Genomic DNA, 27880 nt, shown 5'->3' on the forward strand with positions numbered 1-27880 from the left:
AGATGGAGAAAGATATAGAGATGGAGAGATAGATAGATGGAGAAAGATATAGAGATATAGATAGAGATAGATGGAGAAAGATATAGAGATATAGAGATAGATAGATGGAGAAAGATATAGAGATATAGATAGAGATAGATGGAGAAAGATATAGAGATATAGAGATAGATAGATGGAGAAAGATATAGAGATATAGATAGAGATAGATGGAGATAGATATAGAGATGGAGAGATAGATGGGGAGATATAGAGATGGAGAGATAGATAGATGGAGAAAGATATAGAGATGGAGAGATAGATAGATGGAGAAAGATATAGAGATATAGATAGAGATAGATATAGAGATGAGAGATAGATAGATGGAGAAAGATATAGAGATATAGATAGAGATAGATGGAGATAGATATAGAGATGGAGAGATAGATGGGGAGATATAGAGATGGAGAGATAGATAGATATAGAGATGGAGATATAGAGATGGAGAGATATAGATAGAGATAGATATAGAGATGGAGAGATATAGGTAGAGATAGATAGAGATAGATATAGAGATGGAGAGATATAGGTAGAGATAGATAGAGATAGATATAGAGATGGAGAGATATAGATAGAGATAGATATAGAGATGGAGAGATATAGATAGAGATAGATAGAGATAGATATAGAGATGGAGAGAATGATCTGTTACCTGCAGAGAGTAGCCTTGTTCACACTGAAACAGAACCACGTCTCCAACCATGTAGCGGTCTCCAACCTTGATGCCATAGTTGGGGGTCTGTGGCTCTGGACAGGACTCCAGACCTATGGCTGTGGAGAGAGTGAAAGAGAATTTACACAACATGTCAGTTGTTGCCACAGTGTGATATACACACGCACGCACGCATACACACGCACACATATCATAAAGCCATCTACTGACAGACATACCTGTGTACTCCAGATGGAAGCCAGCAGCAGACACACTGATGTCTGAACTGAAACTCAGGTACAGGTTATTGGATGTGCTGTTGAGCAACTGGGGAATGGTGGTGCCTTGGAAGACAGAGAGAAAGAGCATGAGACAAGAGTTATCAATTAACCTGTTGTCCTTATATAAATACAAATTTTCCCACAAAGAGAAATCATTGTGGGAAATCAATCAATTAGTGGTTAACAACAGGTGGTTGATTTGTGAATCATCCTTTTGCTTGTGTTTTATACCCTTCAGACAATACCCTCTCTGGTAATGTGCTGGACATGGACATGCGAAAAATGCTAATATCAGGCATATTGACTTCCATTAGTTTTGGACTGGAGACAGTGGCGGCAGGTAGCTTAGTGGGTAAGAGCGTTGTGCCAGTAACCGAAAAGTCGCTGGTTCTAATCCCCGAGCCGATTAGGTGAAAAATCTGCCGGTGCCCTTGAGCAAGGCACTTAACCCTAATTGCTCCTGTAAGTCGCTCTGGATAAGAGCGTCTGCTAAATGACTAATTATTTATTTATTATTTATAAAACCAAAGCATGGGATACATGTGGTCTGCGGTTGTGAGGCTGGTTGGATGTACAGCCAAATTCTTTAAAACAACGTTGGAACATTTAATTCTCTGGCAACAGCTCTGGTGGACATTCCTGCAGTCAGCATGCCAATTGCACGCTCCCTCAAAACTTGAGACATCTGTGGCATTGTGTTGGGTGACAAAACTGCACATTTTAGAGTGGCCTTTTATTGTCCCCAGCACAAGGTGCACCTGTGTAATGATCATGCTGTTACATCAGCTACTTGATATGCCACACCTGTCAGGTGGATGGATTATCTTGGCAAATGAGAAATGCTCACTAACAGGGATGTAAACAAATTTGTGCACAACATTTGAGAGAAATAAGCTTTTTGTGTGTATGGAAAATGTCTGGGATATTTTATATCAGCTCATGAAACATGGGACCAATACTTTACATGTTGCGTCTTAATATTTATAAATTCCATTCATTTACTTTTTAGATTTGTATGTATTGTTGTGTATTGTTAGATATTATTGCACTGCTATTACTACACCAGCAATAACATCTGCTAAATATGTGTACGCAACCAATACAATTTGATTTGATTTTGATTTGACAGTTTACAGAATAAGGAAACCATGTCTTTTTTTTGGGTGGGGGTGAACTATCCAAACACTAGCAAGTGTTAACACTAGCAAATGTTACATGAAGGCATAAACAGTCTTCTCCTCAGGTAGTTACAGCACTTGGAGAGCTGTAATCATGACAGATACTGTGTCTGTCCTCCTGCCTCCATTCTCCTAAGTGTCCTCCTGATATCGAGCTCATTCCCTCTCTAACACCCTATTGTTCCAACCTCTGAAACCTTTCTATAGATTGTATGAGTGTTGGAGCAAGTCAGCATCTCTATCTATATGGACCAGCTCAGAACTCCACAGCGTGGCATGGCCCTGTCATTCAAGCCTTAGCAGGGGACTCAGATACCCAGTGGGACTTCCTAATTACTGTCCACTGAAATCTCAATTGGCCCAAGGGGAGGCACTGCATAGTTCATAGGGGAATACATGTTTACTGTTGCCTTGGGCCAATTATTATAATGATCTCGGAAAGGGATTTCCGTGTTATGAGATTATAGCTAGCTGGAAAATGTTTCCATGAAACATAATTGATGACCAAATCAGGATGACACAACAGATATTATCACAAATAAGTGAAGGCCCCACAAGTGGTCGTTATTGATCCAGGAGCTAAAGATTACCTGAGTAGCTGCCCAGTCTCGGCGCATGGTTGTCACCTCCATCATAGAAGTCCAGAGAGTCCCAGTTGTGTTCGGAAGCAAAGCTCACTACCTGGATCTGAGGCAAGGAGTTAGGAGTCAAACCCTTTTCACACTAACGACCCGACCCAAACTGTACTCACTAATGCCTGATTCACACAGTACTATACTGGCTTGCATACTGTCCTTTCACATGGTCCTTTCCAGCACTGTTCAAGCCACTATGTCAGATGTGTAAGCAGGCCAGCGCAGTACTGTACGGCTCAGCTCGATTCGGTTCGGCTCAGTTTGTGAAAACGGTATGAGACAGAGAAAGACAACTCCCAGACAATTCGTCACCACTTGAAAACCTATTAAATGCTCCAACTCAGTAAATGAACACTGTAGTACTGTAAATAATATTAGATGGAAAGACAAAGACGAGACTTCAGGTCCAAAACACAGTGCATACTTACATTAAACATCTACACTTTAAATAATAAGTAAGCTATTAAGTATTCCCTTTATTCAGGTTTAACTTCTGGTACCGCATGGCGATACTCTGAAATTGCAAACATCTAAATTCTTCCATGGTACTTCAAACTGAAACAGAACAGGGTCTCTTACTTGGATGCCAGCGCCCTCAGGCACCGAAACCTTCCAGACACAGTTCTGATTGTTGTCATACGGCTCGGGGTAACCGGGGGACAGGATGGTCCCCCTGCGTGCCGTCATGGTTCCTCCACACGGCACTGAGGAGACAATGTCAAACAGAGAGGGGACGTACGTTAACACAGCCACATGTATGTTGTATTATGTACAGTGCCTTCGGGAAAGTATTCAGACCCCTTGACTTTTTCCACATTTTGTTACGTTAAAGCCTTATTATAAAATGGATTAAATACAAATAAATCCTCAGCAATCTACACACAATACCCCATAATGACAAAGCGAAAACAGGTTTTTAGAAATGTTTGCAAATGTATTAAAAATAAAAAACTGAAATACCTTATTCACATAAGTATTCAGACCCTTTCCTATGAGACTTGAAATTGAGCTCAGATGCATCCTGTTTCCATTGATCAGTATGAAAAAAATATATATAAAAAAAATGTATGCACTCGCTCTGGATAAGAGCATCTGCTAAATGACTAAAATGTAAAATGTAAATGTAATCATCCTTGAGATGTTTCTACAACTTGATTGGAGTCCACCTGTGGTAAATACAATTTATTGGACATGATTTGGAAAGGCACACACCTGTCTATATAAGGTCCCACAGTTGACAGTGCATGTCAGAGCAAAAACCAAGCCATGAGGTCGAAGGAATTGTCCGTAGAGCTCCGAGACAGGCTTGGGGAAGGGTACCAAAACATTTCTGCAGCATTGAAGGTCACCAAGAACACAGTGACCACCATCATTCTTAAAAGGAAGAAGTTTGGAACCACCAAGACTCTTCCTAGAGCTGGCCGGCCGGCCAAACTGAGCAATTGGGGGAGAAGGGCCCTGGTCAGGGAGGTGACCAAGAACCCGATGGTCACTCTGACAGAGCTCTAGTTCCTCTGTGGAGATGGGATAACCTTCCAGAAGGACAACCATCTTTGCAGCACTCCACCAATCAGGCCTTTATGGTAGAGTTGCCAGATTGAAGCCATTCCTCAGTAAAAGGCACATGACAGCCCGCTTGGAGTTTGCCAAAAGGCACCTGAAGACTCTCAGACCATGAGAAACAAGATTCTCTGGTCTGATGAAACCAAGATTGAACTCTTGGGCCTGAATGCCAAGCTTCACGTTTGGAGGAAACCTGGCACCATCCCTACGGTGAAGCATGATGGTGGCAGCATCATGCTGTGGGGATGTTTTTCAGTGGCAGGGACTGGGAGGCAAAGATGAACGGAGCAAAGTACAGAGAAATCCTTGATGAAAACCTGCTCCAGAGCGCTCAGGACCTCAGACTGGGGTGAAGGTTCACCTTCCAACAGGACAACGACCCTAAGCACACAGCCAAGACAACGCAGGGGTGGCTTCGGGACAAGTCTCTGATTGTCCTTGAGTGGCCCAGCCAGAGCCTGGACTTGAACCCGATCGAACATCTCTGGAGAGACCTGTAAATAGCTGTGCAGGAACGCTCCCCATCCAACCTGACAGAGCTTGAGAGGATCTGCAGAGAAGAATGGGAAACTCCCCAAATACAGCTGTGCCAAGCTTGTAGCGTCATACCTAAGAAGACTCAAGGTTGTAAATCGCTGGCAAAGATCCTTCAACAAAGTACTGAGTAAAGGGTCTGAATACTTATGTAAACATAATATTTCTAAAAACCTGTTTTGCTTTGTCATTTTGGGGTACATTGTTTAGATTGATGAGGAAAAAAAACAATTTAATCAATTTTAGAATAAGCCTGTGTTATGATGAGTTTCTCAGGTATCAAAGAATCAAGGATGCAAGAATATACTTATACATTCTGTGGAGATTTCATACCAAGTATTTATTGAATCACGAGCTCGTGGGTTCATCTAACCAACGGACATGGCTTTGCCCTTCGTCAGTTGAACTAAGTTAACAAAGAAGACTCTCTATTTTATATAGCCTGTTGGTTCTCATTCCTTTCACATACATCTGGCAACCAATCATAGGCCTCCCTGTCTCTGTCCTTATTGCTACATCCTGTCCATCACTCACACTACCCTGACTAGCACTCACACTACCCTGTCCATCACTCACACTACCCTGACCATCACTAATCTACTTTGACATAATGGAATGTAGACTTCCTGGCACCAGACTAATTATCTAGTAACTCTAACTCTGTCCTCACAACACTATGGCATGACATCATTATACCATAAAAACATCATACCAGCCTGTAACCTAACAAAATGTGGAAAAAGTCAAGGGGTCTGAATACTTTCCGAAGGCACTGTATGCTGTACAGGTGTCTGCACATTTACAGTTTTCATGTTGTTATTATTCAGATTCAGCGCTGCTAATCTGAGACACTTTCTGAATACGGGCCCTGGTTTCCTCACTATTGACGGGTTAGATGACAACGTCAAGAAAACAATGCACACTCTTCAATGGGGCAGAAGGCCGTGTGTTGTTGTGATTTTGGATGGCCAGATAGCTAGCAACAGTAACAAGAAGTTGCCATGTGGGAAATCGTAGGTGGCTCGTTTCAACTAGTTTAATTTTGTTCTTGATACCATGTCTTGTTTTTAGGTCTTTTGACTGGTCAATCCTATGCTAACATGGCAAAAATTCACTAGCTAGCTAACCAACAACTGTAACAATGTATTTGAGAGACAACAAGTGCAAATGTATTTGTTTTCAATAAACATGGGAGATTAAATATAGTTGACATGTTGTCAACAATCTAAGCCAACCTGTTTTGCCCCACAGTTGCGCTAGCATTGGTTTTGTCGCTAAACAACCAACCCGTCTACAGACAGAGATATCACTATAGATGTCTGATTTAATAGTGAAGCTTCAGTGAGGCCTCACCCAATAGGAGATTGTTTGACTTACACAGACTAAACACATGTTGGACAAGGAAGGGTTAATCAAATCTTCGATAAAGACATTCTTTGCAGCGACAGACAGTGAATGCAGAACGAGTAAGCAGGCCTAAAGTAATGTAATACCTCACGTTGAGCTATCGGCACAGTCCAAGTTTCCACGCCTATTGTCTTCGAGGCATACCTGTTCATTCTTATCAGCCTCGTACACATATCCCATTACCACCATGTGCTTGTGATTCAATTAAACTTTATTTAAAAAGGGACAGTGAGGCGTATAAACGTCTGCCTCTGCGGTGAAAGACGTGACATTCTACCCGTTTCCCCCCCAAGAGAGAGAGGTTAAGCAATTTCCCCCTGTTTGCTGAAGGCCTGCCAAGTATTGTCTTCAAAACCGTGTGAGGAGGGAAAGAGGTGGGAGAGTAGAGAGCTGTCAGTAGCACAAGCTGGTATCTAATGCTGCCAGAACAGTGTTTATTTCCTCCCCTTGCTCAGATGGTCAGATCCGACGGTGATGCTATCTGTGAAGGATAACAGTATATACTAGGAGGTCAGCACCAATCACTTTGTATAAACAACTAAGAGCAGACCGGGACACACTGATGGCTGTCTAATATGGCAGCAGAAATCTCTGACAGATCGGAGAAACTGAGAGTGAACGAGAGAGAGAGAGCGATTGGGAGGGAGAGATGTAGAAAGAAAGAGAGAGAGAGATTGAAAGAGAGGGGAGAGAGAGAGGGCAATTGAGAACAGCGAGCGAGAGCAATATATCTGTGTCAGATGCTTAAATTATTCAACTAACTCACTTCAGGGCAATTTCAACTCATCCATATTTTACAGATGATATATAAAATGCAGTCATAGTGCTCAGGTAATCACAGAGAAAATCCTATGGCCTGCGAGCGAAAAACAGAAAAAAAAAAAACCCTAGAAGCCCTTCACCTCCACATAGCTAGATAGTGGCCCTTCATTCAAAGACAGCTAGATAGTGGCCCTTCACATCAACGGGTAAGAGCAGGTTACAGCTGTGGTCAAATCCTGTTTACAAACTACTGTATTCTGTGTCACCCTGCTTTGTTTTGGAGCAGGGCTTTGGATGGGCTTGACAGGAAATAACATCATGTCATTCTGTCTCTGCCAGTGAGGAGCAGGGAGTTAGCACAGATTAGATATACTTTACTACCCTCCCATCAGACAGGCATGCACTCTGCCTAACCCACCATGGACACAAAAAAACCTGGGAAAAAAAAAAAATCCCTGTCTTATTAAAAGCAGTGTGATATGAAAGTCACTCTGGCTCAAAACCAGAACCAGAACCAAACATCACTTTAAGAGAGAAAAGGCAGACATTGGAAGATCATTACAATTTAAAGGCTATTTTCTGAGCTGTTTTTACATAATGAATAGATTGCAGCTCTGCTGACAATTAGGCATACTGTAATTGTAATCAGAAACTGGGCAGAGCACTCATCGGGAAAGAGAGTGAGAGAGTAATCTCTTGCTTTAAATCTGCACTCTCATTAGAGACACTCTCTCCTCTCTTCCTCTCTCTCTCTCTCTCTACCCTCTCTCCTCACCACGCTCTTTAGACCTGGCTGGATGCACAGCCAAGAGGAAACATTCTGCCTGTTTCAGTTAATAGTGGGATGGAAGGCCTTCTGAGGGACCCCCAGTCTGCTTTCATGTGCACACTCACGCTCCCACGTTAATGACTTTGCCTCACTTAAGAGGCGGCCCATGACGATCGGCATGTTGATGAAGCTTGGGAGAACGGTAGAACACTCAGGGGTGTTTCTGACACACGGTAACCAATCACGGTAGCCGACAATTGGCTCGGGGGTCAATCATACTGACCGACACAGGTGGGTAGCGTGTCGTTCCATTGTGCCAGGGTGTCAGGGACGGTGTCACAGTGGATGGCGGTGGAACCGTGCAGGATGTATCCGGGGTTACACTCGAACAGGACCGTGGCGCCCATTGCGAAGTCGTTCCCGATCCGTTTGCCAAAGCGGGGCTCGGGGACCGAACTGCACTGGGTGGCACTGGTCCTTGGGACAGCTGTGGAGGGATAGGAGGTGTCAGTAAAGCAATGGAGAAAGAAGAAGAAGAAGAAGAAGAAGAAGAAGAAGAAGAAGAAGAAGAAGAAGAAGAAGAAGAAGAAGAAAAATATCAAATGACATATACCCACTCTCTGGTGACAGACTTCCAGCTATAGCTAGCTAGCGTGACATTTGATAATGGGTTCTGAGAAGAGATACAACATCAATGCAAAACCACGTCGGAGATGCCCTAACACAGACCACCACCATGGTGCACTTAGGCGCTGTAAGAGGGGAGGAGAGTGGGTATCTGTTACCTTGATCAACCTCCCATGAAAGCTCCCACACTTGAATACTGAAGGCAGGGTTAGGGTTATCACATAAACAAGAACCGTCTGACTGAATCTGGCTTTAGTGTAAAAGTCTGGTGGTGTTCTCTTCAAACAGAAACTGACATATTGAAATAGGGATTCAATTTTGACCATAACAATTGCACTGAGTTAAGTGAGTGGGATTTAAGTTAGCAAGCCTTGCTTGCACGAACAAGGTCCAAAAATGACTCGAGACTAGCTAGCATTTTAAAAGCTAAAGCATGTGTAATAGAGAATACAGCCGGGAGGCAGGCAGCGCCTGGAGTGTGTTGTAGGAATCCATCTAGGAGCTAGGCTAAGCATACGTCAGGGGGGGCATGAGTCTTCTACACTGGAGGATGCTGCTGCTGGGTGTTAAGCTACGTCCCAAATGGGACCCTATTCCCTATATATTGTAATACTTTTTGATCAGTAGTCCACTATGTAGGGAATAGGGTGCCAGTTCGGACGCAGACATCCTCTGAGGAGATTTCAAGGGAGGGGAAATGTGGAAAATGTGTACAATTTGCTAAAGCTATAAGAAGCTTGATCAGTCTAAGCATTTTGGGGATGTGTGAAGCATCTTGATGAGCAGGGCATCTCTGTGCCTGTGATAGTGCTGAACAGACAATGTTTTGGGCCCCCGCAACGTCATCAACAGATAGCTAGCTGACAGAAAAATACAAATGCACCCCTCTGGCTTCGGCACACTCCTGATGAATGTATGTACTCTATGGAAGCGTGTGATGTTTCTAAATGTCAGACGTCTAAAAAATAATCTTCTCTCATAGACACACACTACTCTTGAGGGCATTCTGTAAGGAAATCTTAATAAAAGCTCAGTTTAACTCAATGCCTGTCAGAGTCGCACATTTCAGATTTTTTATTTCAAGTGGAGCTACTGTATTCAAAGGATCCTAATGTTTCTATACAGTCATTTTGAATACATACAGGAGAGTATCTTTACATGCACAACTAAACTCATTCCATGCCTCTGGCTTGACTGGGGTTGGATGAAAGTGAATTGCTACTACACATGAATAATGTCATCACAGATCTAAAATAACCAACCCTGGTAGACAAAAAGGGCTTGCTTTCATATGCACTGTGTCCATATTAGGACAGCCTAAGAGTCACAAGGATGTCCTAATATGGACACCGTACCCAGGAATAATCTATAGTCAATGAAAGATCTATGGAAGACCAACCTTGATAGACAAAGTGAAAGCCCTTAGACGTCTCCGGGCCGACCGTGCTGAACTTGATGGTTATCTGGTTGCCCGTGCTCAAGGGTAGAGACTCTCCTGAAGAAAGAAAGAAAGAAATTACAGATGTCAATGATCAATCAAACACAATTTACAACTCCACCGAACACAAACATTTCACAGGACGAAACTGAGGTTATTCTTCTGATTAATGTGTACAGATGTGAAATCTTAATTTTACCAGTTTCTCACAGCAGGAAAATAATACTGCAGAAACAAGAAATTGTAATTATTATGTGGATTATAATTAATGGACAGTTTTGTATGGGTTGATACACTTTTAGTTAGGATAAATCAAGTTTGACATTTTAAAGTGGAAATTACAAACTTTAGAATCCTTGTTAAACCTCGAATACACTACAAATTGCTTTTCCTGCTGAGCAGGAAAAATCTCTGTGACAAAAGAGTGATCAAATTAAGATAGCACATCTGTAGGTTGGCTGTCCAACAACTGATGATCCGACCCAGTCACAGATCAAGGTATCAGAGTCCATTGGATTAATCAATCGCTTTGATCTCCAATCTGGCATTGTTTAACAGCCTTTCAGTGCTGAACCAATCAGCTGCTGGTTCAATGTTATATCTGAACAAGACATTAACAAGGGCTTTGCTTTGATAGGAGGCATCTTATTGATTGCCAACTCCAGTCAAACCCCAACTCCAGTCAAACCAGAGGCCCTTTCATCCTTCTTCTTCTTCTTCTTCTTCTTCTTCTTCTTCTTCTTCTTCTTCTTCTTCTTCTTCTTCTTCTTCTTCTCAGTTTCTCTGGCACTGTCGTGGTCTTATCCACGGGGGAAATGTACAGCCTTGTATCAGCACTTACCTCTTTGTCAAGAGCATATGGTCAAGTGTTGCTGATTACATGGTACACACTGGTCCGCAACCATGTCATTTTCCATCCGTAATATACACACACATGCGCACACACATGCAGGCCTGCGCACACTACACACACACACACACACACACACGCACGCATGCATGCAAGGCTCAACAGCTCAGCATAAGTGAGGGTATGGACCCAAGGGAACAGATGCTTTTGATAAATATAATAACTATAGGTACAGTAAATGTGGGGGAAACGTAGGCTGGGGGAAGTGTGTGGAACCATCATAGGGATCTGTCTTTCTCTTTGTGTAGCTCGGGGTTCTCACAGTTCATTTGAGATTTTTATGGAACGTGAATGTGGTGTACTGGGATTTTGATACAGAGTGGTGCTGGAGACTAAAGTGATAGTGAAAAATAGGGTTGAATGTGTGACTAATGCATGGCCCTTCGGATGTGGCTACAAAGCCCTTTTTTACAGTTGTCACAAAGTGCTTTTACAATAAACCAGCCCCTCAAAGAGCAAGCAGCAGCACATGTGACAAAAGGAAAAACTGAACAACAGGAACTTCAGTTCAGTTGCTGCTGCTGCTGACATGTCTGTCGTTCTGCTGCTGACATGTCTGTCGTTCTGCTGCTGACATGTCTGTCGTTCTGCTGCTGACATGTCTGTCGTTCTGCTGCTGACATGTCTGTCGTTCTGCTGCTGACATGTCTGTCGTTCTGCTGCTGACATGTCTGTCGTTCTGCTGCTGACATGTCTGTCGTTCTGCTGCTGACATGTCTGTCGTTGTGTTGTGTTGCTTGCTCTTTGTATTACCTGAGTGGGAGCCAGAGAGAGAAGACAGGAGTGGAGACTGCTGCGTAGGCCCATCATAAATGTCCACAACATCGTTGAGTGACGTCTGGAACAAGACAAACTGCCCGAACAGCACTGAGAGAGAGAGAGAGAGAGAGAGAGAGAGAGGATTGAAGTGTGAAACTAAACAAAAATATTAACAAACAAGCTAACACCATTGTGTTAACATAATTTCACAGGCGTACTGTTATATACGGTGGCCAAAGAAAATGCATGAGAGCTTTATGGACCCCCCTGAAGCCAGTAAGCCTAGTGTCAGCATATAGAAGGTACTAAAGCACGGCAAAATAGATCATAAACGTGTCTTTATACAATTACTGTTTTGTCAACTGCTCCTCCTCTCTTTAGCGACGAGCATATTGAGATGCTTTATATTTTATTTATTGTGCTAATAACAACACAAAAGTACATCATTATTCTTCATTACCACAGCAGTGACCTTAAAACTGAAGCAAGGACTTCCCGAGGTAACAGGACTGTATGTTTATTTAAATATTTTAATTGGAAACCTCTCGGGGACCATTCTCTTTGTGTTCGGCGCGAAGCCGCAATAAACTGGTGCACCCTGGGTGCTACCTCTCCACTGTACACAGTAATAAAGAAGTATCCTAATTTAGCCTCCCTTTGAGCGCGTCATTGTGAAGGCAGAAAAACTGATTACCCATCCAACTCAATAGCATTACAAAACTCTACTGTACTTGCCCTAAATTGTTACGAAATGAAAATGTTCTGGTGAGACTACTTCTTCTCGGGAGAAACAGTATGTTGTAAAGGTGTCCGCATACATAGGTTCAGTTTGTTCCTAGCAGAACTTGGCTAGGCGAAGTGACCGTCCGTGCTCGCACACTCCCTAAAGACCTTCGCTTGAAAAAAGCGCCAATATTACTGTTGTTTTCCCTCTTGAGCCACCGCAGCAACAACATAGCCAGAAACACTTCCTTATAATAGTTTGAATCGTCTAAGATAAATCAAGAAATCTGTCAATCATTTTGACATTGTTGTAGAGGAGGTCTTAGTCGCTTAATTTGACATCTAACTAAGATGTTTGGTGAAGTATTTCTCAAGTGAAAGAATTAGATTGAAAACTAGTTGCCTCTCGTTGACTGACAACACTTCATGTTCCCACTCCTACTAGGAGTAGTACTGTTGACCAATCACAGACGAAGGGGCGTAGACTTCGAACCCCAGGCTGTAGTGGCGCCTCAGCACTGCAGTGCAGTGCTTTTGACCGCTGCACCACCCAGGACCCTTTTAGATCACAATGAATGTCATTGGACAGGGGGGGAGCTGATCCTACTCTGGCGTACTTGATACATACAGTACGACCCCTGATGTCTAACACACAGGTACATTTGAATTGCAACAATACATCTTTATCCTTATGGAAAAATATCACAGATTTGATTCTGTATTTAAACAGAAACTTAGGAATGCAGTGATTTGCAGAGATGTTTTAGCCAAGTTTATATAAGTGTTTACTAAAAACACATTTGAATTGTATGCATGAGTAACAGGAGATAAGTGTCCTCGACTCCTACTTTGTTTTGTTTTACCCCATATGTAACTCTGTGTTGTTGTTTTTATCGCACTGCTTTGCTTTATCTTGGCCAAGTCGCAGTTGTAAATGAGAACTTGTTCTCAACTGGCTTACCTGGTTAAATAAAGGTGAAATAAATAAATAAATAAAAAAATAATCAGGATATTGGAAAACACATATACACACGTTGTACCATTATTGTTGTGCCTTTATTCATGAGCTGCTGAAGAACAAATGTCCCAAATGCCACCCTATTTGCTATATAGTGCACTCGTTTTTGCCAGAGCCCTATGGTCAAAAGTACTGGACTAAAAAGGGAATATGTTGGCATTTGTATTTGTATTTGTATTTATTATGGATCCCCATTAGATGCTGCCAAGGCAGCAGCTACTCTTCCTGGGGTCCAAACACATTAAAGCACTTACATTACATATAAAACAAAAGATAAAACAGTACATCATATAACATTATTACACCACTACATATCTACAAAGAAAATGTATAATACCACCATACAACAATATTACAATGTACGTGTGTGTAGAGTGCGTGTGCTAGCGCTTGTGTGCATATGCGTGTGTCTGTACCTTTGTGTGTGTTGCTTCACAGTCCCCGCTGTTCCATATGGTGTATTTTTACCTGTTTTTAAAATCTGATTCTACTGCTTGCATCAGTTACCTGATATAGAATAGAGTTCCATGTAGTCATGGCTCTATGTAGTACTGTGTGCCTCGCATTGTCTGTTTTGGACTTGGGGATTGTGATGAGACCTCTTGTGGCATGTTTTGTGGGGTATGCATTGGTATCCGAGCTGTGTGCTAGTAGTTTAAACAGACAGCTCGGAACATTCAGCTTGTCAACACTTCTTACAAAAACAAGTAGTGATGAAGTCAATCTCTCTTCCACTTTGAGCCATGAGAGATTGACATGCATATCATTAATGTTAGCTCTCCGTGTACTTTTAAGGGCCAGCCGTGCTGCCCTGTTCTGAGCCAATTGTAATTTTCCTAAGTCCCTCTTTGTGGCATCTGACCACACCACTGAACAGTAGTCTATGTGCGACAAAACTAGGGCCTGTAGGACCTGCCTTGTTGATAGTGTTGTTAAGAAGGCAGAGCAGCGCTTTATTATGGACAGACTTCTCCCCATCTTAGCTACTGTTGTATTTGGGATGCAACCAGAGTGAATCATAAGTCATTACTGTGAATGTTTCCCCTACTGTAGATTCTAGAACTCCCCCTGGCCCTAGATTCTAGAACTCACCCTGGTCCTAAATTCTAGCACTCCCCCTGGCCCTAGATTCTAGAACTACCCTGGCCCTAGTTCTAGAACTCCCCCTGTCCCTAGATTCTAGAACTCCCCCTGTCCCTAGATTCTAGAACTCCCCCTGTCCCTAGATTCTAGAACTCTCCCTGTCCCTAGATTCTAGAACTCCCCCTGTCCCTAGATTCTAGAACTCCCCCTGGCCCTAGATTCTAGAACTCCTCCTGTCCCTAGATTATAGAACTCCCCCTGCCCCTAGATTATAGAACTCCCCCTGTGCCATATGCATATGATAATAGAAACAATACAACAAGATGAAGAGGAGCCGGAAGTCCTTCCAGTATTATCCATCAGTTTGTTCTGCATTGCAGTGTAAACAGAGCCAACACAGTTAACACATCTGATGAACACATTTAATAACGCAGGCTGAGAGATATGTTAACTATCAAGGCAACACATCTGTGTTACATGATAAGAAACATAGGCCTATAGTTTTAGTGAGAGAAGAGCTGCGATCTACGATCCTGTTTTAATGCCATTGCGTTTGGGGAGAGTCAAATTTTTTACAGTGTGGGGAGAAGTCCAACAGCAATGCATTAAATTGTCAGAATTTGCAACAGTCGTGATACTGTACACACACATATCTCCCTCCCTAAATCATACCACTGGCAACCCCAGCCTTCCACTCCAATACTGGGCCAGAGTAAGTCAACTGAACCAAACTCAACCCAGCCTTCCACCAATACTGGGACAGAGTAAGTCAACTGAACCAAACTGAACCCCAGCCTTCCACTCCAATACTGGGCCAGAGTAAGTCAACTGAACCAAACTCAACCCCAGCCTTCCACTCCAATACTGGGCCAGAGTAAGTCAACTGAACCAAACTCAACCCCAGCCTTCCACTCCAATACTGGGCCAGAGTAAGTCAACTGAACCAAACTCAACCCCAGCCTTCCACTCCAATACTGGGCCAGAGTAAGTCAACTGAACCAAACTCTGGGGAAAAGCTTCACCAGGGAATGTGCTTTGTTGAACAGAACAGAGAGAACAGAGACCATGAGCCCTGTGCAGTGAGGAATGTTTTTAATGCTTCAACTGTTTCAGGGGTTTTGGCAGGACACTGCTGCAGTTGGCTGGCAGAGAGACCATGATCCATGTACAGTCTACTGGGAGGCTGACTTCATCTACTGCAGACCGTACTGTACACTGGCACAGTTTTATGTGTTGGAGTGATGCATGTGTTTTGGGGAGTTGTCCCAGATGCAATATTCAGTAAATACCTGACATTCTACAGAAAATTCCTCTCATGATTACGACTTCTAATGTCTTGCACTCGAATGTCTTGCAATGTTAGAAGAAATGTTGCTGCCAATGGCAACCAGATTTGTTTGTACTAATAGAGTAGCACAACTTACAGTACGTACGCCATGGAGCCAGAGGAGGACTGAGTCCCTGTACGCCATGGAGCCAGAGGAGGACTGAGTCCCTGTACGCCATGGAGCCAGAGGAGGACTGAGTCCCTGTACGCCATGGAGCCAGAGGAGGACTGAGTCCCTGTACGCCATGGAGCCAGAGGAGGACTGAGTCCCTGTACGCCATGGAGCCAGAGGAGGACTGAGTCCCTGTACGCCATGGAGCCAGAGGAGGACTGAGTCCCTGTACGCCATGGAGCCAGAGGAGGACTGAGTCCCTGTGCGCCATGGAGCCAGAGGAGGACTGAGTCCCTGTACGCCATGGAGCCAGAGGAGGACTGAGTCCCTGTACGCCATGGAGCCAGAGGAGGACTGAGTCCCTGTACGCCATGGAGCCAGAGGAGGACTGAGTCCCTGTACGCCATGGAGCCAGAGGAGGACTGAGTCCCTGTACGCCATGGAGCCAGAGGAGGACTGAGTCCCTGTACGCCATGGAGCCAGAGGAGGACTGAGTCCCTGTACGCCATGGAGCCAGAGGAGGACTGAGTCCCTGTACGCCATGGAGCCAGAGGAGGACTGAGTCCCTGTACGCCATGGAGCCAGAGGAGGACTGAGTCCCTGTACGCCATGGAGCCAGAGGAGGACTGAGTCCCTGTACGCCATGGAGCCAGAGGAGGACTGAGTCCCTGTACGCCATGGAGCCAGAGGAGGACTGAGTCCCTGTACGCCATGGAGCCAGAGGAGGACTGAGTCCCTGTACGCCATGGAGCCAGAGGAGGACTGAGTCCCTGTACGCCATGGAGCCAGAGGAGGACTGAGTCCCTGTATGCCATGGAGCCAGAGGAGGACTGAGTCCCTGTACGCCATGGAGCCAGAGGAGGACTGAGTCCCTGTATGCCTGGCAACAGATCACCCTATGGTTTGTGATGTTGTTCAAATTTCAGACCCGTTCGTAATAATAGAAAAAGCACTCGAACATCTGAGTTTGCCAGTATCACTTAGTTTATTTAAGTCTACGTATCAGAATATTGGCCTTCGTCAGAAGCTTTGGGAGCTTTTGTGACCCATTCCTCATAGAAATATGTTTCAGTGTGTACACTAGTTAAGGACACTAGTCTTTCAGGGTGAGGACATATTTAAGTTGAAGCATTACATTTGTAAGGGCTGAGTCAAAGACACATTTTGAATTAGAGCTACTGTATACCACCTCAAAGTCATGTTTATACATAGCCTACATATTTGGCTACAAAGCCAACTGCCTGACGATGATATTCAAGCAGAGAGCCAAGCGCTTCGTTTCACAGGCAGCTAGGGCGAACCCTGTCTTCCAGTCATAATCTCTCACACACACACACGCCTCCACAAGCACGCACGTACACACACACCGTTGGCACCTCCAGCGCTAAGTACTTCAGCCCACAAGCAGAACAAGTCTGCGTCCCAAAAGACACCCTATTCCCTATGTAGTTCAGTATAGTACTTTTGACCAGGGCCCATCAGGTGGTCAGAATTAGTGCACTACATACAGTGGGGAAAAAAAGTATTTAGTCAGCCACCAATTTTGCAAGTTCTCCCACTTCAAAAGATGAGAGAGGCCTGTAATTTTCATCATAGGTACACGTCAACTATGACAGTCAAAATGAGGAAAAAAAATCCAGAAAATCATATTGTAGGATTTTTAATGAATTTATTTGCAAATTATGGTGGAAAATAAGTATTTGGTCAATAACAAAAGTTTCTCAATACTTTGTTATATACCCTTTGTTGGCAATGACACAGGTCTAACGTTTTCTGTAAGTCTTCACAAGGTTTTCACACACTGTTGCTGGTATTTTGGCCCATTCCTCCATGCAGATCTCCTCTAGAGCAGTGATGTTTTGGGGCTGTCGCTGGGCAACACAGACTTTCAACTCCCTCCAAAGATTTTCAATGGGTTGAGATCTGGAGACTGGCTAGGCCACTCCAGGACCTTGAAATGCTTCATACGAAGCCACTCCTTCGTTGCCCGGGCGGTGTGTTTGGGATCATTGTCATGCTGAAAGACCCAGCCACGTTTCATCTTCAATGCCCTTGCTGATGGAAGGAGGTTTTCACTCAAAATCTCACGATACATGGCCCCATTCATTTTTTCCTTTACACGGAGCAGTCGTCCTGGTCCCTTTGCAGAAAAATAGCCCCAAAGCATGATGTTTCCACCCCCATGCTTCACAGTAGGTATGGTGTTCTTTGGATGCAACTCAGCTATCTTTGTCCTCCAAACACGACGAGTTGAGTTTTTACCAAAAAGTTATATTTTGGTTTCATCTGACCATATGACATTCTCCCAATCCTCTTCTGGATCATCCAAATGCACTCTAGCAAACTTCAGACGGGCCTGGACATGTACTGACTTAAGCAGGGGGACACGTCTGGCACTGCAGGATTTGAGTCCCTGGCGGCGTAGTGTGTTACTGATGGTAGGCTTTGTTACTTTGGTCCCAGCTCTCTGTAGGTCATTCACTAGGTCCCCCCGTGTGGTTCTGGGATTTTTGCTCACCGTTCTTGTGATCATTTTGACCCCACGGGGTGAGATCTTGCGTGGAGCCCCAGATCGAGGGAGATTATCAGTGGTCTTGTATGTCTTCCATTTCCTAATAATTGCTCCCACAGTTGATTTCTTCAAACCAAGCTGCTTACCTATTGCAGATTCAGTCTTCCCAGCCTGGTGCAGGTCTACAATTTTGTTTCTGGTGTCCTTTGTCAGCTCTTTGGTCTTGGCCATAGTGGAGTTTGGAGTGTGACTGTTTGAGGTTGTGGACAGGTGTCTTTTATACTGATAACAAGTTCAAACAGGTGCCATTAATACAGGTAACGAGTGGAGGACAGAGAAGCCTCTTAAAGAAGAAGTTACAGGTCTGTGAGAGCCAGAAATCTTGCTTGTTTGTAGGTGACCAAATACTTATTTTCCACCTTAATTTGCAAATAAATTCATAAAAAATCCTACAATGTGATTTTCTGGAAAAAACATTCTCAATTTGTCTGTCATAGTTGAAGTGTACCTATGATGAAAATTACAGGCCTCTCTCATCTTTTTAAGTGGGAGAACTTGCACAATTGGTGGCTGACTAAATACTTTTTTTCCCCACTGTATGGAATAGGGTGTCATTTGGAACACAGGCCTAAACACCTGGCTCAGCACTATTTCAGCACTATTGTTCGACACACAGACCTCCGCCGCATGAGATTGCCCTTCCCAAACGCGTCTCGCTCACTCAACACACTCTGACAGATGCTTACGAGGTTATATGGAAATGAAACCGATGATTAGTTCAGATTCCCTTTCCTTTTCCCCCTGTTAAGATTTATCTCTAAAAGACCTTGCTGCTCCTGTTTCTTTTCTCTGTGTCTTTTCTGTTTCTTTTCTCTTTTTCTCCAGCTGATGGTGTCTTAGACTGTGGTTGGAACACATTTCTGTTTCATCCAGTTCTTTAAGGGACACAGGGAGAAATCAGTCATTTCCAGTCCCAGGGACATGTACTAGTCTGTGGCGACCTAAATGCCAGAACTGGACAAGAACCTGACACCCTCAGCACACAGGGGGACAAACACCTACCTGGATGTGACAGCATTCCCTCCCCCATATGCCCCACTAGGCACAACTACGACAACATAACCAACAAAAATGGGTCACAACTCCTGCAGCTCTGTTAGGTACAGTTGAAGTCGGAAGTTTACATACACTTAGGTTGGAGTCATTAAAACTCGATTTTCAACCACTCCACAAATTTCTTGTTAATAAACTATAGTTTTGGCAAGTCAGTTAAGACATCTACTTTGTGCATGAAACAAGTCATTTTTCCAACAATTGTTTACAGACAGATTATTTCACTTATAATTCACTGTATCACTCAATTTTTGACTCAATTTGGCATGAGGGTCAACTATACAAATTGATGGAAAGCGGTGTTGGAGATAAAAACATTCAACATTATACAATCCATGTACACAAACAACAAGTGTGCGGTTGAAATTGGCAAAGAACACACACATGTCTTTCCACAGGGCCGTGGGGTGAGATAGGGATGCAGCTTGAGCCCCACCCTCTTCAACATATACAGTACCTAGAGCACACAAAAAACGATATATACCTCGGTCTAAACATCAGCACCACAGGTAACTTCCAAAAAGCTGTGAGACAAGGCAAGAAGGGCTTTCTACTCCATCAAAATGAACATAAAATTCAACATACCAATTAGGATCTGGCTAAAAAATACTTGAATCAGTTATAGAACCCATTGCCCTTTATGGTTGTGAGGTCTGGGGTCCGCTCACCAACCAAGAATTCACAAAATGGGACAAACACCAAATTGAGACTGCATGCAGAATTCTGCAAAAATGTCCTCTGTGTACAACTTAAAACACCAAATAATGCATGCAGAACAGAATTAGGCTGATACCTGCTAATGATCAAAATCCAGAAAAGAGCTGTTAAATTCTACAACCACCTAAAAGGAAGCAATTCCCAAACCTTCCATAACAAAGCCATCATCTACAGAGAGATGGACCTGGAGAAGAGTCCCCTAAGCAAGCTGGTCCTGGGGCTCTGTTCACAAACACAAACAGAGCCCCAGGACAGCAACACAATTAGACCCAACCAAATCATGAGAAAACAAAAAGAGAATTACTTGACACATTGGAAAAGATTAACAAAAAAACAGAGCAAACTAGAATGCTATTTGGCCCTAAACAGAGACTACACAGTGGCAGAATACCTGGACACTGTGACTGACCCAAAATTAAACTTTGACTATGTACAGACTCAGTGAGCATAGCCTTGCTATTGAGAGAGGCTGCTGTAGTCTGACCTGGCTCTCAAGAGAAGACAGGCTATGTGCACACTGCCCACAAAATGAAGTGGAAACTGAGCTGCACTTCCTAACCTCCTGCCAAATGTATGACCATATTAGAGACACATATTTCCCTCAGATTACACAGATCCACAAAGAATTTGAAAACAAATCCAATTTTGATAAACTCCCATATCTATTGGATGAAATACCACACTGTGCCATCACAGCAGCAATATTTGTGACCTGTTGCCACAAGAAAAGGGCAACCAGTGAAGAACAAACACCATTGTAAATACAACCCATATTTATGTTTATTTATTTTCCCTTTCGTACTTTAACTATTTGCACATCATTACAACACTGTATATAGCCATACTATGACATTAGAAATGTCTATGTTCCTTTGGAACTCTTGTGAATGTAATGTCTACTGTTCATTTTTATTGTTTATTTCACTTTGTTTGTTTGTTTGAGAGAGAGAGAGAGAGAGAGAGAGAGAGAGAGAGAGAGAGAGAGAGAGAGAGAGAGAGAGAGAGAGAGAGAGAGAGAGAGAGAGAGAACAAAAACATACTTTGTCTACAACGCAAAACCCCAAACAGTGCATACAGACCAGAATTTGGACTTCACCCGCTACTTATCAAAATCCAGAAGAGAGCTGTTAAATTCTATAACCACCTAAAAGGAAGCGATGCCCACACATCCCACCACAAAGCCCTCACCTACAGAGAGATTAACCTGGAGAAGAGTCTCTGGGGCTTTGTTCACAAACAAAAACAAACCCCACAGAGCCCTCGGACAGAAACACATTTAGACCCAACCAAATTATGAGAATGCAAAACTATTTGACACATATCAACCAAAAAACAGAGCAAATTGGAATGCTATCTGGCCCTAAACAGAGAGTACACAGTGGCAGAATACCTTACCACTGTGAAATCCTTGACTATGTACAGACTCAGTGAGTATAGCCTTGCTATTGAGAGAGGCCGCCATAGGCAGACCTGGCTTTTGAGAGAAGATATGTGCCCACTGCCCACAAAAAAGGTGGAAACTGAGCTGCACTTCCTAACCTCCTGCCAAATGTATGACCACATTAGAGACACATATTTCCCACAGATCACACAGACCCACAAATAATTTCTCTCTCTCTCCCTATTTCTCTATTTCTGAGTGTTGGGTGTGTTTTGGATGGGCTGAGTCGTAGCCTATAAGAGCCTCCTGTCTGTGCCTTGTCTCATCCTCACATTAACATTCAGTCCATCTGCAGGATTTGGAGCCTGGCATCGCTCTCTCTTTGCAGGAAGCAGTAATCAGTAATCAGTCTGTGTGTTGTACACTCCATCCTCTCCACCAGAGGAAGGCCCTGGCCCCCAGGGGCCCCACAGTGTCAACAGGGGCCCTCGACAGGCTTCTGAGTCCCAGAATCAGACCCAGATCAGATCCTCAGACAGAAGGGACAGACATGGTGGTAACTGTAGCAGCCGTAGGCTGTGTCCCAAATGGCACCATATTCCCTACAGTGAGGGAAAAAAGTATTTGATCCCCTGCTGATTTTGTACGTTTGCCCAATGACAAAGAAATGATCAGTCTATAATTTTAATGGTAGGTTTATTTGAACAGTGAGAGACAGAATAACAACAAAAAAATCCAGAAAAACGCATGTAAAAAATGTTATAAATTGATTTGCATTTTAATGAGGGAAATAAGTTAACAAACAGATCACCGACCATTTCGAATTCCACTGTACCTTCTCCGCTATGCAATCTGGTTTCCGAGCTGGTCATGGGTGCACCTCAGCCACGCTCATGGTCCTAAATTATATTATAACCGCGATCGATGAAAGACAGTACTGTGCAGCCATCTTCATTGAACTGGCCAAGGCTTTTGACTCTGTCAATCACCACATTCTTATTGGCAGACTAAATAGCCTTGGTTTCTCAAATGACTGCCTCGCCTGGTTCAACAACTACTTCTCAGATAGAGTTCAATGTGTCAAATCGAAGGGCCTGTTGTTTGGAACTCTGGCAGTCTCTATGGGGGTGCCACAGGGTTCAATTCTAGGGCCGACTCTATTCTCTGTGTATATCAATGATGTCGCTCTTGTTGCTGGTGACTCTCAGATCCACCTCTACGCAGACGACACCATTTTGTATACATCTGGCCCTTCATTGGACACTGTGTTAACAAACCTCCAAACGAGCTTCAATGCCATACAACACTCCTTCTGTGGCCTCCAAATGCTCTTAAACGCTAGTAAAACTAAATGCATGCTCTTCAATCGAACGCTGCTTGCACCCGCCCGCCCGACTAGAATCACTACTCTCGGCGGGTCTGACTTAGAAAATGTGGACAACTACAAATACCAATCCAAAGTTAAATCTAGAATCGGCTTCCTGTTTCGCAACAAAACATGCCATCGTAAAACGGACTATCCTACATATCCTTGACTTCGGCGATGTCATTTACAAAATAGCTTCCAACACTCAACTCAGCAAATTGGATGTAGTCTATCACAGTGCCATCCGTTTTGTCACCAAAGCCCCATATACTACCCACCATTGTGACCTGTACGCTCTCGTTGGTTGGCCCTCACTACATATTCGTCGCCAAACCCACTGGCTCCAGGTCATCTTTTTTTTTTTTTTTTATCTGTAAATCACTGCTAGGCAAATCCCCACCTTATCGTAGCTCATTGGTCATCATAGCAACACCCACCTGTAGTATGCGTTCCAGCAGGTATATCTCACTGGTCATCCCCAAAGCAAACACCTCCTTTGGCCGCCATTCCTTCCAGTTCTCTGCTGCAAATGACTGGAACAAACTACAAATATCTCTGAAGCTGGAGACACTTATCTCCCTCATTAACTTTAAGCATCAGTTGTCAGAGCAGCTTACCGATCACTGTACCTGTACACAGCCCATCTGTAATTAGCCCACCCAACTACCTCATCCCCATATTGTTATTTACATTGTTATTTATTTTGCTCATTTGCACCCCAGTATCTCTATTTGCACATCATCTTCTGCACATCTATCACTCCAGTGTTAATACTATATTGTAATTATTTTGCACTATGGCCTATTTATTTTCTTACCTCCATAACTTACTACATTTGCACACACTGTATATAGATTTTCTATTTTCTATTGTGTTATTGACTGAACGTTTTTGTTTATTCAATATGTAACTCTGTGTTGTTGTTGTTTTTATCGCACTGCTTTGCTTTATCTTGGCCAGGTCGCAGTTGTAAATGAGAACTTGTTCTCAACTGGCTTACCTGGTTAAATAAAGGTGAAATAAAAAAATAAATTTAAAAAACTTGGGCCTTCCGAATGGCGCAGCGGTGTAAGAGACTGCATCACAGTCTGCTTGTGGCGTCACTACTCTTCGATCCTAGGCTGTGTCACAACCGGCCCTGAACGGGAGTCCCATAGGACGACGCACAATTGGCTCAGCGTCGTCTGGGTTAGGGGAGGGTTTGGCCGGGGGGGGACTTATTTGGCTCATCGCACTCTAGCGACTCCTTGTGGCGGGCTGGGCACCTGCAGGCTGACTCGGTCATCAGTTGAGCAGTGTTTCCTCCGACGCATTGGTACAGATGGCTTCCGGGTTATGCGGGCGGGTGTTAAGAAGCGCGGTTTGGCGGGTCATGTTTCAGAGGACGCATTACTTGACCTTTGCCTCCTGAGCCCGTTGAGGAGTTGCAGCGATGAGACAAGATCAAAATTGGGGAGAAAAAGGGGGCAAAATACCCCCACAAAAAAAATAATCAACATGAAATCAACAACAAATTTCAAGTAATTGGATTTAGGTTAAAGGTTGGGTGAAAAAAGGATGAAATGCCCTTACGTTGAGATTTTTTTTTACAAATCCAATCAGTTTTCCATGCTGATTCAAAGTCTTCACATTGATTTTCTGTCTCCTTCCTTGGATACCGCATTTCCACCTCAGGTGTGGAGATGGAGGGAGATCGCATTTCAGCCGTGCATAATTGGCCGACTCCAACCACGGTTAAAGAGGTGCAGCGCTTCCTTGGGTTTGCCAACTACTATCAGAAGTGTATCCGGGGCTTTGGCAAGGTCACAGCTCCCATTACCTCCCTGTTGAAGGGTGGGCCGTCCCGGCTCCGCTGGTCTGCTGAGGCTGACCTGGCCTTCAGCAAACTGCGGGGTCTGTTCACCTCAGCCCCAGTACTGGCCCACCCCGATTCATCACTACCGTTCGTAGTGGAGGTGGATACGTCCGATGTTGGGATAGGAGCTGTCCTGTCTCAACGCTCGGGTACACCACCCAAGCTCCGCCCCTGTGCGTTCTTCTCAAAGAACCTCAGCCCGGCGGAGCAGAACTACGGCGTTGGTGATCGGGAGCTGTTGGCTGTTGTCTGAGCCTTGACCATGTGGAGGCATTGGCTCGAGGGGGCAAAACACCCTTTCCTCGTCTGGATGGACCACCGTAACCTGGAATACATCCGGGCAGCGAGGAGGCTGAATCCTCACCAGGCCAGGTGGGCCCTATTCTTCACCCGGTTTGACTTCACTCTATCATACATCCCGGGTACAAAGAATGTGAAGGCAGACGCACTGTCCCGGCTGTATGACACAGAGGAGAGGCCCAGCGACAACACCCCCATACTGCCGGCCTCCTGCATTGTGGCACCGGTAGTATGGGCGATGGACACGGATATAGAGCAGGCATTACGCACAGATCCATCTCCACCTCAGTGTCCAGCTGGGCTGCGGTACGTGCCTGCTCTTATCCGTGATCGTCTGATCTTCTGGGCACACACGTCCCCCTCCTCTGGTCACCCAGGTATCGGTCGTACAGTGCGCTGCCTGACCGGAAAATACTGGTGGCCTACCTTGGCTAAGGACGTGAGGGTGTATGTCTCCTCCTGCTCAGTGTGCGCCCAGAGTAAGGCACCTAGGCACCTCCCAGCTGGTAAGTTACAACCTTTACCAGTTCCACAACGACCATGGTCTCACCTAAGTGTTGATTTTCTAACTGATCTTCCCCAATGTAACACCACCATCCTGGTCGTTGTGGACCGCTTTTCTAAAGCCTGCCGCCTCCTTCCTCTGCCCGGTCTCCCCACGGCTCTGCAAACTGCGGAGGCCCTGTTTACACACGTTTTCCAGCACTACGGGGTACCAGAGGATATAGTGTCTGACCAAGGTCCCCAGTTCACGTCCAAGGTCTGGAAGGCGTTCATGGAACGTCTGAGGGTCTCGGTCAGCCTGACCTCTGGGTTCCACCCCGAGAGTAATGGGCAGGTGGAATGGGTAAATCAGGACGTGGGTAGGTTCCTGCGGTTCTACTGCCAAGACCGGCCGGGGGAGTGGTCGGTGTTCTTGCCATGGGCAGAATATTTCTGCCACTCCTTCACTAACCTAACACCTTTCCAGTGTGTTCTAGGTTACCAACCGGTTCTGGCACCGTGGCACCAGAGCCAGACCGAGGCTCCTGCGGTGGATGACTGGTTTCGGTGCGAAGGAGACGTGGGATGCTGCCCACGTTCACCTCCAATGCGCCGTGCGTCGTCAGAAGGCCAACGCTGACCGTCATCGCCCCCGTCTTTGTACCGGGGGATCGGTCTGGCTCTCGACCCGGAATCTGCCCCTCTGCCTGCCCTGCCGGAAGCTGAGCCTGCGGTTTGTGGGGCCGTTCAAAGTCCTGAGGAGAGTCAACGAGGTCACTTATAGGTTATTACTTCCCCCTGATTACCGTATTAACCCCTCGTTTCATGTGTCTCTCCTCAGGCCGGTGGTAGCTGGTCCGCTCCAGGAGTCTGAGGTGCGGGAGGTCCCTCCACCTCCTTTGGACATTGAGGGGGCTGTTCCATCCTGGATTCGAGGCGTCGGGTGGGGGGCCTTCAGTACCTCGTGGAGTCGGAGGGGTACGGTCCGGAGGAACGGTGCTGGGTCCCGGTGAGGGATATCCTCGATCCCTCCATGTTACGGGATTTCCACCATCCGGCTCGCACTGCTCCGCGTCCTCCTGGCCATCCCCGAGGCCGGGGTCGGTGCGCTGCTGGAGCCGCGCGTCAAGGGGGGGGGGGGTACTGTCACGACTTCCGCCGAGGCTGCCTCCCCTCCTTAGCTACTGCCGATCCATTTATCATCACTCCATTTGTCTTGTCTTCAATCACACACACCTGGTCCTTATTCCCTCATTAGTCATTGTATAAGTGTTCCCTCTGCTTCCTTGTCTGTGTGGGTGATAGTTTATTGTGGAGGTTAGTGAAGCTCGGTGGAGCTTGTGTATTTTGTATCGACGGGAGTATTTCCCGTGTGCCTTGTATTTTCCAGTGCGCCTGTTTTGTGCCCTGGAGTGTGTTTGACGCATTTCTGCGTAAACCTGTATTTTGCGGATTAAAGCCTGTTATTCTGTGATTTATCCTCCTGTGCCTGACTCCTTCAAAACCAACTCATCACAATTTTTTGGTGCACTTCCCCAGATCTGTGCCTCGACACAATCCTGTCTCGGAGCTCATGGCTTGGTTTTTGCTCTGACATGCACTGTCAACTGTGGGACCTTATATAGACAGTTGTGTGCCTTTCCAAATCATGTCCAATCAATTGAATTTATCACAGGTGGACTCCAATGAAGTTGTAGAAACATCTCAAGGATGATCAATGGAAACAGGATGCACCTGAGCTCAATTTCGAGTCTCATAGCAAAGGATCTGAATACTTATGTAAATAAGGTATTTCTGTTTTTTGTATTTAATACATTTGCAAACATTTCTAAAAACCTGTTTTCGCTTTGTCACTATGGGGTATTGTGTGTAGATTGCTGAGGATTTTTAATTTATTTAATCCATTTTAGAATAACTGTGTAACGTAACAAAACGTAGAAAAAGTCAAGGTGTCGGAATACTTTCCGAATGCACTGTATCGTTAAGCAATCATATACACAAGAGGTAGTTCACCATGGTGATTTCAGCATGGCTGTGCTGCCATCAAATGCACTCATTTGCAAGAACTGATGTGTCCTTGGATTTAGATGTCCAAAAAGTCTGGACCAGCATTTAAAATCCACTGATGCCATTGAAATACACCGAAATCATCATAATCTGAAATTAATAATTAATCACATTAATAATTTACGATCCATGACTAAAACCAATACATATTTCATCTGCCCCTTTTTCAGTTGCTCTTTAGATAATGACATCACAACGGAACAAAGACAATAAAGGACATATTATTTGATTACCGTCCACAGTGGGAAGCCACCACAGGGGTGTGACATCCA

General features: G+C 44.6%; 2 protein-coding genes across 3 annotated transcripts in view; both read right to left on the reverse strand.

Moving 5' to 3' along the window:
- Positions 1–27880, reverse strand: part of LOC311125099 (focal adhesion kinase 1-like) — a gene marked incomplete at its 5' end in the record, with an annotated part of 1344976 nt that overhangs the window by 226382 nt on the left and 1090714 nt on the right. The window lies entirely within an intron of this gene.
- Positions 1–27880, reverse strand: part of LOC311110282 (CUB and sushi domain-containing protein 3-like) — a gene marked incomplete at its 3' end in the record, with an annotated part of 541145 nt that overhangs the window by 145757 nt on the left and 367508 nt on the right. Inside the window, 7 exon segments of the mRNA XM_084152993.1 lie at positions 689–807; positions 928–1032; positions 2738–2834; positions 3362–3486; positions 8101–8304; positions 9844–9939; positions 11546–11659. Coding sequence (XP_084009119.1) covers positions 689–807; positions 928–1032; positions 2738–2834; positions 3362–3486; positions 8101–8304; positions 9844–9939; positions 11546–11659 — 860 coding nt within the window.

This window comes from Coregonus lavaretus, assembly GCF_964263955.1.
Source record: "Coregonus lavaretus genome assembly, chromosome: 3".
Classification (NCBI taxonomy): domain Eukaryota; kingdom Metazoa; phylum Chordata; class Actinopteri; order Salmoniformes; family Salmonidae; genus Coregonus; species Coregonus lavaretus.